The sequence below is a fragment of the Microtus pennsylvanicus genome, chromosome 10, assembly GCF_037038515.1.
Source record: "Microtus pennsylvanicus isolate mMicPen1 chromosome 10, mMicPen1.hap1, whole genome shotgun sequence".
NCBI lineage: Eukaryota > Metazoa > Chordata > Mammalia > Rodentia > Cricetidae > Microtus > Microtus pennsylvanicus.
In genome coordinates, this window is record NC_134588.1 from 30,108,612 (window position 1) to 30,122,827 (window position 14,216).

The following is a 14,216-nucleotide window of genomic DNA, read 5'->3' on the forward strand; positions in this document are numbered from 1 at the left end:
TGAGCAGTGTTTTCAACTTCAAACCCCTAATTAAAGAGGAGAGATGACATCCATGACTGATCATATAAACATTGCAGATTCCAAGTTCCTCTCTCCTGCTGCCCCCCACCCCGTCCCCCTCTTCACCTCTCCCCACAAGCTATCTAAATAAGAACAGATTTTACCACCCACCTTGTGGGGCAGACAGCTGAGGGTAGGACTTGCTATTTATCCTTCGGCTGCTTCGGGAATTCAACACATACAAATAAAGTTCCCTTTCCAGCCAAGTGTGTATTTTTCCATCAGTGTGTGCCCCCCCCCCCGCCCAGGTTGTCTTGTTTAGGTTGGGGTGGCCTAAAGAAAGGGAGGACAGAGTGGGGATGTGGGGGTGTGGTTTTAGAACCTGCTCCCTGGATAACTGGCTGAGGGGGCAGCTTACAATGCAGGCCTGTGCAGCGAAATTCAGGAGAGGCAGAGCAATAGATGCAGACCTGCTATGTGCAGAAACAACTCTGCTGCTTGGCAAGTGTTGCTCCTGCGTCTTGCCGTTCCCCCTTACCCCAGGGAGTGACCATCCCTCTCTCTAACAAGCAGTTTATATCAGAGATGACAGTCTACCCTAATGTCGTTCATTCTCCCCACCCCACCCTTGTGCTTCCCTGTCTCGTGTCCTTGTTTTTCATGCCTTTATTTTCCTGACACCACATCCACTAGACTGTCCCCTCCTTACATTGCTTGCCTTCTCTACCCAGGACCCTAGGTTATTAATTTGCTCCTCTCCAAGCAACTTCCCTCAGACCTCCCACCAAATGCACCCATAAAAACTCAACCAGATTTCTCCAGATGGAGAGTCACTGGCAGGCACCAATTCTTTACACACACAAAAAATCTGATCTGTGCAATGACCTGCAGCATTTCGACACCATCACTCTCATTTTGCTGATAATGGAACGAGAGAGGTTAGGTAAAACCTAGGGATGGTGGATGCTCCCTGTGCTCTCCTTCAGCGGCTGTGCAGTTCTGACAGTATCTGCAAAATCCACAGGGCAGTGCCCAGTAGTTCTCACTTACCTTCTCCCCTGCCCCCGTGCTTCAGCATCCTCTTGCCTTAATTAGTGATTGACGTGGGAGGGCTCAGCCCATCGTGGGTGGTGCCACCCCCTAAGTTGGTGGTCCTGGGTTCTATAAGAAAGCAGGCTGAGCCAGTCTATAAGCAACACCCCTCCTTGACATCTTTACATTAGCTCCTGCCTCCAGGTTCTTACCCTGAGTTCCCATCCTGACTTCCTTCAACAATGGACTACAATGTGGAAGTATAAGCCAAATAAAGCCTTTCCTCCCCATCTTGCTTTTTGGTCGTGGTGTTTCATCACAGCAATAGCAATTGTAAGACAGTAGCCTATCCTATTGGTCCTGACAGTCCTCATGGACACCAAATTCCATCCAATGATGCCTCTTTTACCCTAAGGTTGCTAGGAGGACAAATGAGTTCACTTCTGCTGGACTTAGGTAGGGGGTGATACCGGTGGGATTTGTCAAAGGAGACTGTTTGCCTCTTTCCATGCAAGCACCAAAAAATCCACTGGCACACAAACACAAATAATTGGCTCACTGCCTGCGAAGTCCAAAACGCTTTTTAGGCATGGCTAGTACAGATCCTCAAATGATGTCAGAATTCCTTGTTCTCCAAGAGCCAAGACGGACACCAGGGTCTGCACAGCCTGCCAGCCCGGCCGCCCCAGGGTCAGCACTTACCACGTCTACGTTCTTGGATCAGATCTTACTGGAAGACTTGGTTGTAAGTCCCTTTGGCTAATCAGAGAAGCCAAATGAATGCTGGGAAAGCCCAGATCACATTCCCACCTGGAGTGAATTGAACCACGTGCAGTAAGAGCAGTAAGACACTTCCTGAAGGAAATTGTTGCCAGAAGAAAGGAAGTGGTTACTGGGAAGGAAACATCTACTCTAAAGACACTGGTAACTCGAATGACTTTATTTCAATCGTGCTAGCAAGGAGAGGAGGGTCAGAGACTCAAATCCTTAATTTCGCCTTCTAAATAGTCTGTGCACAGTGTTTTCTTCTTTTTTAAGATTTATTTTGTTTCACGCATGTGACTGTGTGTCTGCTGACGGCATAGGGCAGAAGAAGGCACTGTATCCCAGGAAGTGGAACTGGGGGTGTTTGTGAGCTGCCTGGAAAATGGAGAGTCAGAGTGACTGTTCTAATTCAGATAATAATATAGGAACCGGTGGTGTGGCTCAGTGCTCAAAGGCATGTACCACCAAGCCTGACAACTGAGTTGGATACCCAAGACCCATATAATGGAAGGAGAGAACTGGCTCCCTCAACTTGTCCTCTGACCTTCACATAAGCTCTGTCGTAATGCATGTCTTCACATACACACATGAAAACAAATAAATAGAAATGGGGATATAAGAATATAAATGAATTAGTTCAGAAGTTCAGACTTAAGGTTCTCTGCTGTTCTGTATTCTTTGCATCGCCTGGCCAAAGTGAGGAACAGTTATCAAAGATGTACTTAGCTAACTTGACTTTTTGTTTTGTTTTGTTTTTTTTTTTGTTTTGTTTTTCAAGACAGGGTTTCTCTGTGGTTTTGGAGCTAACTTGACTTTTAAAAAATGCTTTTAAAATATTGGATTCCTGGTCCTCCTGCCTTGTATCCCAAGTTCTGGGATTACATCCATACATCACACACGTCTAACTCACTTTTAGTCTTTCTTTCACAACAGAAAGTAACCAATATTTTCTCTCTGTTAGATCCTATGAGAAGGACTGAAGAGACAGTAAGTGATACCAACTGGCTCTCTTCAGGGACTCTGACCCTGTCTCAAGGTGCAGGCCTCAGCTTTTCCTCATGACCCCTTCAAACCTGGGGTTTCTACTTCCCGAGATGACACCTTTACTAACAGCCTCTCACAGTGCCAAACCTCAGCTGCTCTCCATGACCCCTTCCTGCTTTCAAAACCAGTACCACCTGGGAGAATCGTGGCTGCCCAGATGCAATGCAGGCGTGGGCCCCTCTGGACCACAGCTTCTGTGTGCTGACTTTGAAGAGATGTTCCCAGTAAATTCCACCTCAGTGATGCTGCTCTATTCTAAATCACAGCAGACTTCTTGGCCTCAGCGAGCCTGTGCCAGTAAAGCACAGGTTTTGTTTGCATGCACGAACAGCCCTGCTAGAGTGTGTACTTTCCTCTGACATTTCTCAGTCCTGGTGTCCATCATCTGCATCGTTCCCATCATTCTTATCTCCGAAGCTCCCACAACAGCTCACTGAGCTCTGAGCACTCAGTGGCTTTTCCTGCCCAAAGTTGGAACCATTTCTACAATCGTCCCCAAAACAACACGATCAGGGCTGTCACAGCAATAGTTCATGATCCTGGTACCAATTTCTGTCTTAGTTTGCTTCCTTTTGCAGTGATAAAACACTGACTAAAAGCAGTAAGAGGGAAAAGGGTTTATTGGCTTACATGTCCTGATCACAGTCTATCACTGAAGGAGGACAAGGCAGGAACCCCAGCAGAGCAGGAACCTAGAGGCAGTAACTGAAGCAACCATGGAGAACTGTTTCTTATTGGTTTACTCTCCATGGCTTGCTCAGATTTCTTTTTTAAATTATTTTATGTATATGGATATTTTGATTGCTTGTAAGTCTATGTACCATGTGTATATCCGGTGCCCTCAGCGGCCAGAAGAAGGCATCAGATCTCCTGGGACTGGAGGTATAGGTGATTGTAAGCTACCATGTGGGTGCTGAGAATTGAACCTGTGTCCTCTGGAAGAGGAGTCAGTGTTCTTAACCAGTGAGCCATCTCTCGAGCTCAGCTTTTTCATACCTCCTAGCACCACCTGCCCAGGAGTGACAGCCCCATAGACTGGGCCCTCCATCAGTCATTAATTAAGAAAATGCCCCTACAGTGGCATTTTATTAGCCCCTAGAGACCAATATTATGGAAACTTCTTTTTCAATTGTGAATCTGAGGTTCCCTCTTCATAGATGACCCTAACTTATGTCAGGCTGACAGAAACAAAAACATTTAAAAACTAACCAGAACATAGTAGATATAAATTGCTGTGAAAAATGAAAAGGCTTTATTTATATGTGAAATATATTTTTTTTAATGCAAAAACATTCTTGTGGAATTCTACAAAAAAAGAAGTAAGTACATAAATACTCTTTTTTTTTTTTTGGTTTTTCGAGACAGGGTTTCTTTGTAGCTTTGGAACTGTCCTACAACTAGCTCTTGTAGCCTCCTGAGTGCTGGGATTAAAGGCATGCACCACCACTGCCCAGCCATACATGCTTTTTAAAAATATGGATTGAAAAAACTCTGAGTTAGGAATCTGAATAGTAGAGCATTTGCCTAGCACGAAGAAGGCCATGAGTCAATCACCAGTATTGCAAAAGGAGGGGGTAGCTGGTAGAATATTAGCCTAGCGGGCACAATGCTCAGGGCTTGACCTCCAGCACTGTATAAATTGAATATGGAGACATATGCCTGTAATCCTGGCACTGGGGAGGTAATGACAAGAGGATCAGAAGCTCAAGGTCATCCTCTGCAAGTTTGGGGTCATTCTGAGCTGCAATGAGACACTCTCTCTCTTTCTCAAAGTGTTCATGCATTCATGTGTTGTGCATGCCCATGCCGGAAGGATGAGACAGTAACAACAGTGGTAACCAGTGAAGGGTTGGGAAGTGGAACAAATAAGAACAGAAGGGGGAGACAGACGAATCATGTAAATGTAATACTTGCTCAAAAATTAGATTAAACCTTTTAAACAAAAGAGAGAGAGAGAGAAGGGAGCAGCTGGTTGCGGTTGCAAAGCAGATAGACATAAAAACAGGCCTCCAGAAAGTGGAGTATGTTCTTGGTGGGCATGAATGACAAATACCAGAATCCCACGGCTAAAACCCAGAGCTGTCTCAACCAGAACAGCCTCTGGTTTTAGATACAGAGACCCACCAAGCCAGGACTCTTTCTGGTTTTGGGTTTGCTTCAATGCTCAGGTTCTGCATTTCAAGGAACACATTTTTACTGGAGTTAACCCCAAGTTTTCCCTCTTATCCATGTCTAACAAGGCTAAGAAAATGGCCCTCCCTGTAGTTGAGCCAGAAGGCTGAGGGGTTTGGGATATTCTGTTCAAAAAGAGCAGAGGACAGGATGTTTATAAAGACACCATCTATCATCTCAGAATGAAATTGAGATTCTGCATCAACTAAAAAAGAGTTGGACCATGTGGTGGTGGCACATGCCTTTAGTCCCAGCACTTGGGACCCAAACGCAGGTGGATCTCTGTAAGGTCGAGGCCAGTCTAGTCTACAGAGCTGCTTCCAGGACAGCTAGGGCTGTTACACAGAGAAACCAAGTCTCGAAAATCAAAAACGAAAACAAAAAAGTTGGGGAAAAGTTGAAAAAATATTTACATGTAGGATGGAAGAAGAGGTGAATGGAGGAGGAGAAGGGCCTCCAGCACTAGGTCAGCATCTTAATTTGCTTTCTATTGCTGTGATAACACACTGACCAAAACTAACTTGGGGAGGGAAAGGTTTAATTCAGCTTAGGGTTTACAGTCCATCATGAAAAGAAGTCAGGGGAGGGCAGGAACCTGGAGGCAGAAACTGAAGCAGAGACCATGGAGGATCACTGTTTAGAGTCTGCTCTCCATGGCTCACTCAGCCTGCTTTCTTAAAAAAACAGTCTAGAGCAGCAAAGGCTACACTGAGAGAAACCTTGTCTCAAAAAAACAAGAAAAAAAAAGATCCAAAAAACAAACAAAAATTCAGAACTACCTGCCCAGGGGTGGCAACCATCCCCAGGTTACCTGGGTCCTCCCAAACCAATCATTAACAAGAAAATGCTCCACAGAGTTGCCTGCATTTTCTCTATTGAGGTTCCTCCTCTGGAATAACTCTGGTTTGTGTCAAGTCAGCAAAACACTAACCAAGACAGTCAGTAAGACCCTGCCTGATACCATGCTAGAACTAGCATCTTGTTCTCATGATGGTGTGGTTTTGCCAACTTTTATCTCTTTCCCTTTCCCAGGAAGGGCTCCTGCTTTTCTTGGTAATGTCATCATACTCTGAAGCAAGGCTCTGGGGAAGGAAGACAGTAGGGAAGGAAGTTCATCCGATTAAAAGAAAACTGATTCTTGGGTGGAGACCTCTGCAGTAGGCTTGTGGCTGATAAGACTTCAGAGTCTGAGACACAGGACACCCAAGCTGCTCCTGGCTGTCTTTAGACTCTGTTCTGTCTGACCCTGTGCACACCAAGGACACTTCAGCATGGATAGTTGAAACTGCTTTTGATTCCTGGACTGTGGTCTGAATGTCCCAGAACTCAGAAAGAGGGAGTGTGAGGAGCCTGACCCTCTCAAAGCCATGAGGTTTTATTTCTCTGTCACACCCATGATTCCCCCAGGGGTAGCAAAAAAGAGTGGAAGGACAGATGTGGTACTTCATCGGTGCTTTATTACACAGAAGAACCTGGATATTTACATCTCGACAATTTTTATATTTCACATGGCTGGGGAGGGCATGGGACTGGAACTCAGAAGGGATGGAGAGGTGGTGGTCATAGGTAGGAGAACTTGGTAACCCAAGAGCAGAGGTAGTCGAGGGATTGGTGCTAGGAAGGTCAGGGTTCTTATTACCTCTTTCCATCCTGTCCCCGCAGGCCTTCTGCCTTGTCCCCAGCTCTTCCCTCTTCTCCTCCATTACTCTTTAAGCCTTTACTCTTCCCGGATAAGGGAGCCCAAAAGAGCAGGAGAGGCGGTAAAGAGGAAGAGAGGCCTGGCAAGAAACTCTAATTCATGCTCTTGCATTTAGCTCTACACTTGTAATTTTTGGTTTTTTATTTTGGCGAGATGCTTAGCAAACCATGGTGCACCTTAAGTTCTCCTCGGTCTGAGAGAAGATTGTGGTTGGCACTAGCTAATGGCACAGCACACAGAGCCCGAGGAAATGCACACCAAGTCCTGACATCTCTACTAACAACGTCTTAGCCCCTGGAGTGGATTCTTTCCCATGGAACTACTGGGAAGATTGTGTTCACAACCACAACAGAGGATTCACGTGCTCTGAACAGTTTAATTTTCCATTCTGTGAGGAATTGAGGACACATGGTCTTTCCTGTCAAATCTAAACATTGTAAAATGGAGATCTGGGAATTTGCTTAGGAGAAGATACATGGGGAGAACCGAAGGAGTAACATATTGACAGGCTAGAAATTTAGCCCAAATAAAAGCCCAAAGAAACTTTACTACTCGATCATATTTGTGGTAATATGCATAAACTAGGATTTTGGGTTTGTTTGTTTGTTTTGAGACAGTTTCATGTAGCCTAGGATAGCCTCAAACTCACCATGTAGCTGAGGATGACCTCAACTCCACACCCCACATGCTGGGATTACAGGTAAGCACCACCACTCCACACTAGACATTTCGAATGTTTTCCGAGGACACCTTCAATTTCCATCTCCCTTGCCTCTTCTTTATTGGAAAGTCCAGCTTTGGCTGATGCTCACATCTTTAGAAGCAGACAGTACGGTGACAGCAGTGACACATGCAGCTTGCAGCCCGAAAAGACCGGCTCACTTTCATAGAAGACATCTTCAAGAAACAATTCCTATATTTCCGATCACCAACATATGGACACTCCACTCTACCTCAAGGCTAGTTCCTTAACTCCAAAGGGACCAGTGATCCCATAGTGGTGGTGACAGAGAGAACAAAATCCAGGGTGACTTTCTAGAAGTCAAGGTTTCCCAAAATAATACCAGTTTTGCCATCCTTGAGGAATTTCAGAGAACCACCAAGTCTCAGGAAAACAAAAGAAGACCTTTCCCACCAAGGGTTCTTGGTCACCCTGGGGAAATAAAGAGATCAGGCACCCTGAAACAATTGATAAATAAATGTGCCATCGTTAGTGAAACTGACCCCGTGAGAGCACTCCAAGAAATTATAAAGTAGCCTTTTCTGCTTCGGAGTCTTCAAGAACCAGGGGCTACTCAGTGAGTCACGTGGGATTTAGAAACGCTTCAGTCTCCATGCAAGGCCTCTGGCTGACTCTTCCCCTCACCCCACTTGTTGACCTATGCCAGAATCTGGGCACTGGAGGGGGGCAGAGGGAGAGAGCAAAGAAGCTAAGCTATGGAAAGGTAAGTAGTAAACTTAGAGAAGGGCCTTCTCAGCTTGTTTTACAGGTGGAGATCTTGGAAGACTCCGCTAAGGATCACAGCAGGATTCAGGCAGGTATGGGGCTCCATTGGGCCTCAGGATCCACACTCAGTCTTCTCAATATAAATGATATTGGGGGTTCCCAGGAGCAATAATTAATAATTAATCCTGAGGCTTGAATTCTCCCACTTCTTACCTTCTCCCCTGAGACTGAATGCTTGTGTTTGGATTGGAGCAGGAGGCACTCCGTAGTCACTCAACCGCACCCAGGAGTCCCAGCACCCAGGAGTCCCAGATAGCTACAATACTCCCTTGAAATACCCACAACACGAATATCTTGGGTTGCCCACCACTCCCAGGAACAGGACTGGGATGAGAAGAGAGGTCCAGGCTGTGGCAGTAGGCAAACAATGTAAAACCATCCAAAGGTAACATCGAGTTAGGGAGAGCCCATAGAACTGCAGACTTCCCAGTGTGTACTTTGCCAGAACCTGAGAACTCTGTCGTGCTGAGAGCAGAAATTTCATTGGTACTTGGGTCATGTGGTATGGGAGCACACACAAGGGTCTCTTTCTTCCTGCCCCACCTTGTGGGGCTAAGGCAAGTTCCTCCAGGTCTCTGGCCTGGTAGGAGGAGGAGGGTGGGCAGCAGAGTGTGAAGAGTCTCTCCTAAACAATGGAATCGTTAGTAACTTCTGGCGCTTTACCCCAGGTTGGCTTCTTAGAGGCATTCAAGGATGGCAGCATCTTATGATGTCACTGGGTAGCGCTCCCTGGTGTAAAGATGAGCCCCCTGGGATAAAACCGAGCTGAGTTCTGTGAGATATTTGTAAGTATTTCAGGAAACGCAAACAGAAACCTGTCAAAAAAGTTTAACTGCTGCAGTAATTAAGTTAAAAGGTTCTAAATCTCAGGACCTTGTAGACACTAACATGACCCCATGACGCTAAGACAGGGACATGATATGCAATGTCTTCCATAGCATATTTGAACAGGAAGCGCTTTTGCATGGCATAGGCCAAAAGCAATGGGACACAACACATTTTATATCCCATCCACAAGTCATAGAGAAGACACTCCCATGTCTTTGGTGGTTCTCTTCCATGCCTGTCTCTCTGCCTGATCATGGTCCTATCCCCACTGTACTATATTTTACTTTCCTCCTTTCTCCTAAGCAAATTTCCAGGTCTCTAGTCTACAGATGTGGATTTGACAGGGAAGACCCAGACAGAGAGTGAAGCTGAAGAGACCAAGTCAAAACAAGACCTGGAAGCATTCACTGGTTAAGGCCACGGATAGAGAACAATGGCGCCAGGGGCGGTTGGCCATCCTGCTGGGCCATTTTAGTTGTTTTTATATATATATAAGCAGCCATCATTGAGAGGGGAGAGGACAAACGGGGAGGGATATTTACAAGTGAGAGGCAAAGAGAGAGCCAGAGGGCCAGAAGACTCCACCCGCTGCAGAGCCACGGCCTGCCAACATGGTTCCCTCAGCCCTCAGCAGCAGTTCTCCATTCACGGGAGATTGTGGGTTCCCAAACTGGGTTCCGTCAGGCTCTACAAAATGGTTTCCCTCCAGCCTGGTGTCTCCTGGCTGCTGACGGGAGATGAGGGTCACTGAGGGGAAGCCATAGGTCTCTAGCCCAGGAGGCTGCCCAGCCTCAGAAGCTTCCAGAATAAGATCCACATCCGAGAAGGCCACCAGCGCTTGGGTGGAGTCGCAGGAGCTCTTCTCCAGCTCACGGGCTGCAGCATAGGCCAGGGGCCCCGCAGACCGAGGGCTTGGCCGGAGCCTCCGAAGGTCATCCCGGAAGTGAGGGTTGAAGAGCAGGTAGAGCAGTGGGTTAAGGCAGGCAGGCAAAGGCAGCACCACCAGGAGGACAGACTTGACAGCCTCGGGGGTGACCGGGAAGAGACCCAGCATGGAGGCAAAGCTGAGGAAGGCCACGGGGCAGTAGAGGAGGCCATCTGTAAAGATGAGCCAGGCCACGTGCCGCACCATGGCACAGTCCCACACGGCCTCAAAGTCGCCCCGCGGCAGGTCACAGTAGAGTTTGATGTAGGCGCCAGCCACGACGAGGAAGCAGAGCGAGTTCATCATCACTAGGGCCACCGCGAAGCCCAGGGCGGCCGGCCGGCCCTCGGGCGGGGCGTAGGGCAGGCAGAGCGGCGAGGCTCCATACTCCCCCACCGAGGCCAGCGGCAGTGTGGCCGCCAGTCCGGCCAGCGCCAAGCACCCCAGTGCGCCTGCGCGGACGCTGCCGGGCGACGGCGCCTTTCCGTAGGCCCGGACGCAGGTCACAGAGATGCTGCACTGAACCGCGGCCAGGGTGAGCAGCAGTACCGACGCCTCCGACCCCAGGACGGCCAGGAAGCCCGTAGCCTGGCAGCCTAGCCCGGTCTCCCAGCGGGCTCCGTACTCGGCGAACTGGCCGAAGGTCAAGGCGTCCACCGAGGCCAGGAGACCGCAGGAAATGCCCGTCAAGGCGTTGGCGCCTGCGATTGCACCTACCACAAGCTTGACTGGGGACAGCGGGCTGGGCCCGCCGGCAAAGACTGTCAGCAGCACTAGCCCGTTACAGAGTACTGAGAGCAGCACGATGGCCCACACCGCGAGGCGGATGCCCCAGCTCTCAAAGAGATGCTCGCAGGGCTTGAAGGGACCTGTGAGAGAGAACAGACATAAGGTCAGAGCAGGGGCTGCCAGAACCCAGCTCACTGGCAACACCAGGCACTATGCTCAGATGACTCCTAATGAATGCAAAGGAGACTAACAGCAGAGAATTGGTCTCAGAACGGCAGACTTGGTCTCCTCAGAAAATGCCTGGAACTGGGGTGGAGGAGATGCACATGAAGAAGCTGCAAAGAAAATACACAGAAGTGTATGCATGGTACAGTGTAAACCCAGACCTGAGGGAATGCTAAGAAACACAGTCTTCCCAAAGACACAAGACTTGGAGAGACAAGAGTAACAAACTGGTGTACAGGAGCGAAGAGAAGTCCTGGGGTGAGGAGCTGTCCAGAGTCAACCACTTACGGGGTGACCCTGTCCAAGCAATCGCTGAAGTTTCTACAGTTGAGAAGTCCTGAGTAGACAGAAGCTGGGTCTCCCTTGCTTTACCCACAGTGCATGTTCATCAGGCAATCAGTATTTGGGAGACAAAGTGCATAATGGAAATATAGAAAAATTTGCCAAGTATAGTAATTCACACCTGTAATCAGGGAGCCGAGGCAGGAGAACGATAAGTTTGAAGCCAGCCTGAGATTATAGCGAAGCCCTAACTAAAAACAAAGAGAAAAAAAAAAACCTTTGAACTTCTGGAGTTTCCCAACTTGACGCCATATTAGATGGGTAAGACCCTGGCGTTTCTCCATCTCTCTCCCCAGTGCCCATTCTTAAGTCACCGTGTATAACTTTGGGCATAGTATTTCTTCATCTCCTTTGGCTTCAGACTTGTTTTTCAAACTATTGCTAGGTAGCTTGGGAATTTCAGAGATTTCTGTGGGAGCTATTTTTGAAACATTTTTTCTGATTATGAAATAATAGATGGTAATTGTAGGAAATCTGAAAATATAACATGGAAAAATCTAAGCTGCTTTATGACCTCACCTCTCAAAAGAACTCATTATTTTAGCCTATTTACTTCCATGTTTTAACGTATTATTTAAAATAAGTTGAGATTTTATTTTCTTTAAATTAAGCTTAGCATACTTCCTCATAACCTCAAAAACACATTTCCAATAGCTGCATAATAAACACCGCACCATATGATGTGCAGTAATTTATTTGCCTGCTTGTGTGAACAATTTTTAAAGCAAGTTGAAGTTGGGCCTTGCTTTCCAGAACTTACTCTTTTACCTCATCCTTGTCGATTGCTGATTTTCAGACATGCAGCTCCTGACTGAGGCAGAGCTAGTGAAGCATGTGTTTTCTGGCAAACTGTGCCAGCTGTTCCCTTCCCCAGTCCGACACGAGGGGGCGTACTTTTGCCACTAAGCGCTAAGAGCTGGTGTCGAGCAAGGTCAGGACAGAAAGCTTTCCGGGCAAGGGGCTTACGCCAGCAAAGTATGGAAACCTGGAAAACGGAGGTGGGATGAATAGAAACAGCTAACTGTTCATCACTTTGTGTTTATTCTCAACAGTTCTTGGCCCAAGCAGTACTCTGCTGTCTTTTGGCATGGCCTGTTGGCATTTTCTTTTATTGTTTGGTTTTGATTTTTTGAAACAGGTTCTCACTATGTAGCTCTGGCTGTCCTGGAGCTTGCCATGTAGACCAGGGTGGCCTTAACTCACAGAGTTTATCCGCCTCTGCCTTCTGAGTGCTAGAATTAAAGGCATGCATCATCATGCCTTTAATTAATTGTTTTGCTAATTAAATGCTAACTAATTTAATTGTTAGCATTTTATACACAGGAAAGGAACTCTTCACACTTAAAAAAAAATCTTAGGTTGTGTGCCACCAAGGAAAAAGAGTCCCCCCCCCCTTCTTTCTGTTCTAATGGCTCAAGGTTAGAGGAGACTTCCTTGGTTCTAAAGGTAGGACAGTACTTTAGGAATTATCCAGAGACACTGGAGTTTTCCCAGTCTATTTTAATGAAGAGAGGTCCCACACTTCATGGGTCAGAGAAGGTGCTCTTTTGGAGCCCCACCTGGCTCTCTGAGTCTGTGGTGTGTGAGGGAATGCTCAAAGAGCAGCCCCGGCAGCCCCAGCCGTGACTCTTCCTCACGTCACTCTTCCGAGAGCAACTTCTTCTAGGTGCATAACCGTTGATTGGCTGAAGTGTGAAGGTTGTTTGACCCTTCCCAACCCCCCTGCTTCCCCCGGGTACACACCTAAGTCTCTGCCAGGCTTAGAAGAGGCTCCTACCCAGCAGATTTAGCACTGGGCAGAGAAAGTATCTACAGCACAACCGTAGACGGGCTGACTGACTTCTCAATCAGGTGATTGGCTGTCCCCTCCCCTGCTCCCCATCCACCCATCTTACCTGGAACAGGGCTGCACTGGACACTGGGGTGTGGCTTTGAGTCTTCCATGTCCAGCTGGAGCTCATCCAGGTCTAGGTCATCTGAGAAGGGAAAGCAGAAAGTGGCTAGTGTCCTGGGTCTGGTGTATGTTATTAGCGCACACTCATCTAAGCTGCTGTGCCCCTCCTCACTGTTCAATCCTGGTCACCCAACAGTCCTGCCTATCTGTTTCTGCTCATGGGTGTCAGTATTTGGGTAGCTCCACGTTCTCCGCTTGTGGATTTTGTGGATTTCTAGTTCTCTGAAATGAACATTTCACTCTCAATATTCTGCATTTTCTTGAGCCGAGCCATCTTTAGTCCACGAGTGCTGCTTAGAGTGTGGTTGGTGGCTGCTCTAATGGGAAAAGCTAGTGACCACATAGTTCTTCCTCCAGCCAGCCTGTCATTGCAATTCCATGTCCTACTTACAAACACTACATGCTAAGAAGATGTTGGTGCTGGGCATGGCGGAGCATGCCTATGTTCCCAGAATTTGGTAGGTGGAGGTGGAAGGATCAGGAGTTCAAGGTCATCCTCGTCTACAAAGCAAATTTGAGGTAAGTCTGGGCTACGTAAAACCTCTTTCTCAATAGCAAGCATGAAGGCTTGAGTTCAGATCCTCAGCAGCCACATAAAAGCCAGGCATCGTGGCATGTATCTGAAGCCCTAGGCATTGTGGCATGTATCCGCAGCCCGAGGCATCGTGGCATATATCCACAGCCCTGATGCTGGAAGGGGCCAGGAGGATCCCTGTATCTCCCTGGCCAATTATTCTGGCCAAGTGGTGAACTCTGGGCTCAGTAGGGGACCTTGACTTAGAAAATAAGGTGAAGTAATAGAGGAAGACTTGCAGCATCAACTTCTGGCTCTCAGAGCCAAATGCACCTGCATGCACGCACACACATGCATGTGCACGCGTGTGCACACACACACACCAGAATGGGGCTGGTGTCTGAGGTTTCAAGTGCCTCAGTGCCCCATCAACTTCCTCCATCACAGAGGAATAAGTAGATAACCCTGCTGTATTTGTCT

At 47.6% G+C, this 14,216-nt stretch overlaps 1 protein-coding gene across 1 annotated transcript in view; it reads right to left on the reverse strand.

The window, feature by feature from the left end:
- Positions 1-6,471: 6,471 nt before the first annotated feature.
- Positions 6,472-14,216, reverse strand: part of Lgr6 (leucine rich repeat containing G protein-coupled receptor 6) — a 114,953-nt gene continuing 107,208 nt past the window's right edge. The window contains exons 17-18 of the mRNA XM_075988038.1: positions 13,164-13,244; positions 6,472-10,841 (exon numbers count right to left, since the gene is read on the reverse strand). Of these exons, the coding sequence (XP_075844153.1) occupies positions 9,586-10,841; positions 13,164-13,244 (1,337 nt within the window). The 3' untranslated portion in view covers positions 6,472-9,585. The remainder of the gene's footprint in view (positions 10,842-13,163; positions 13,245-14,216) is intronic.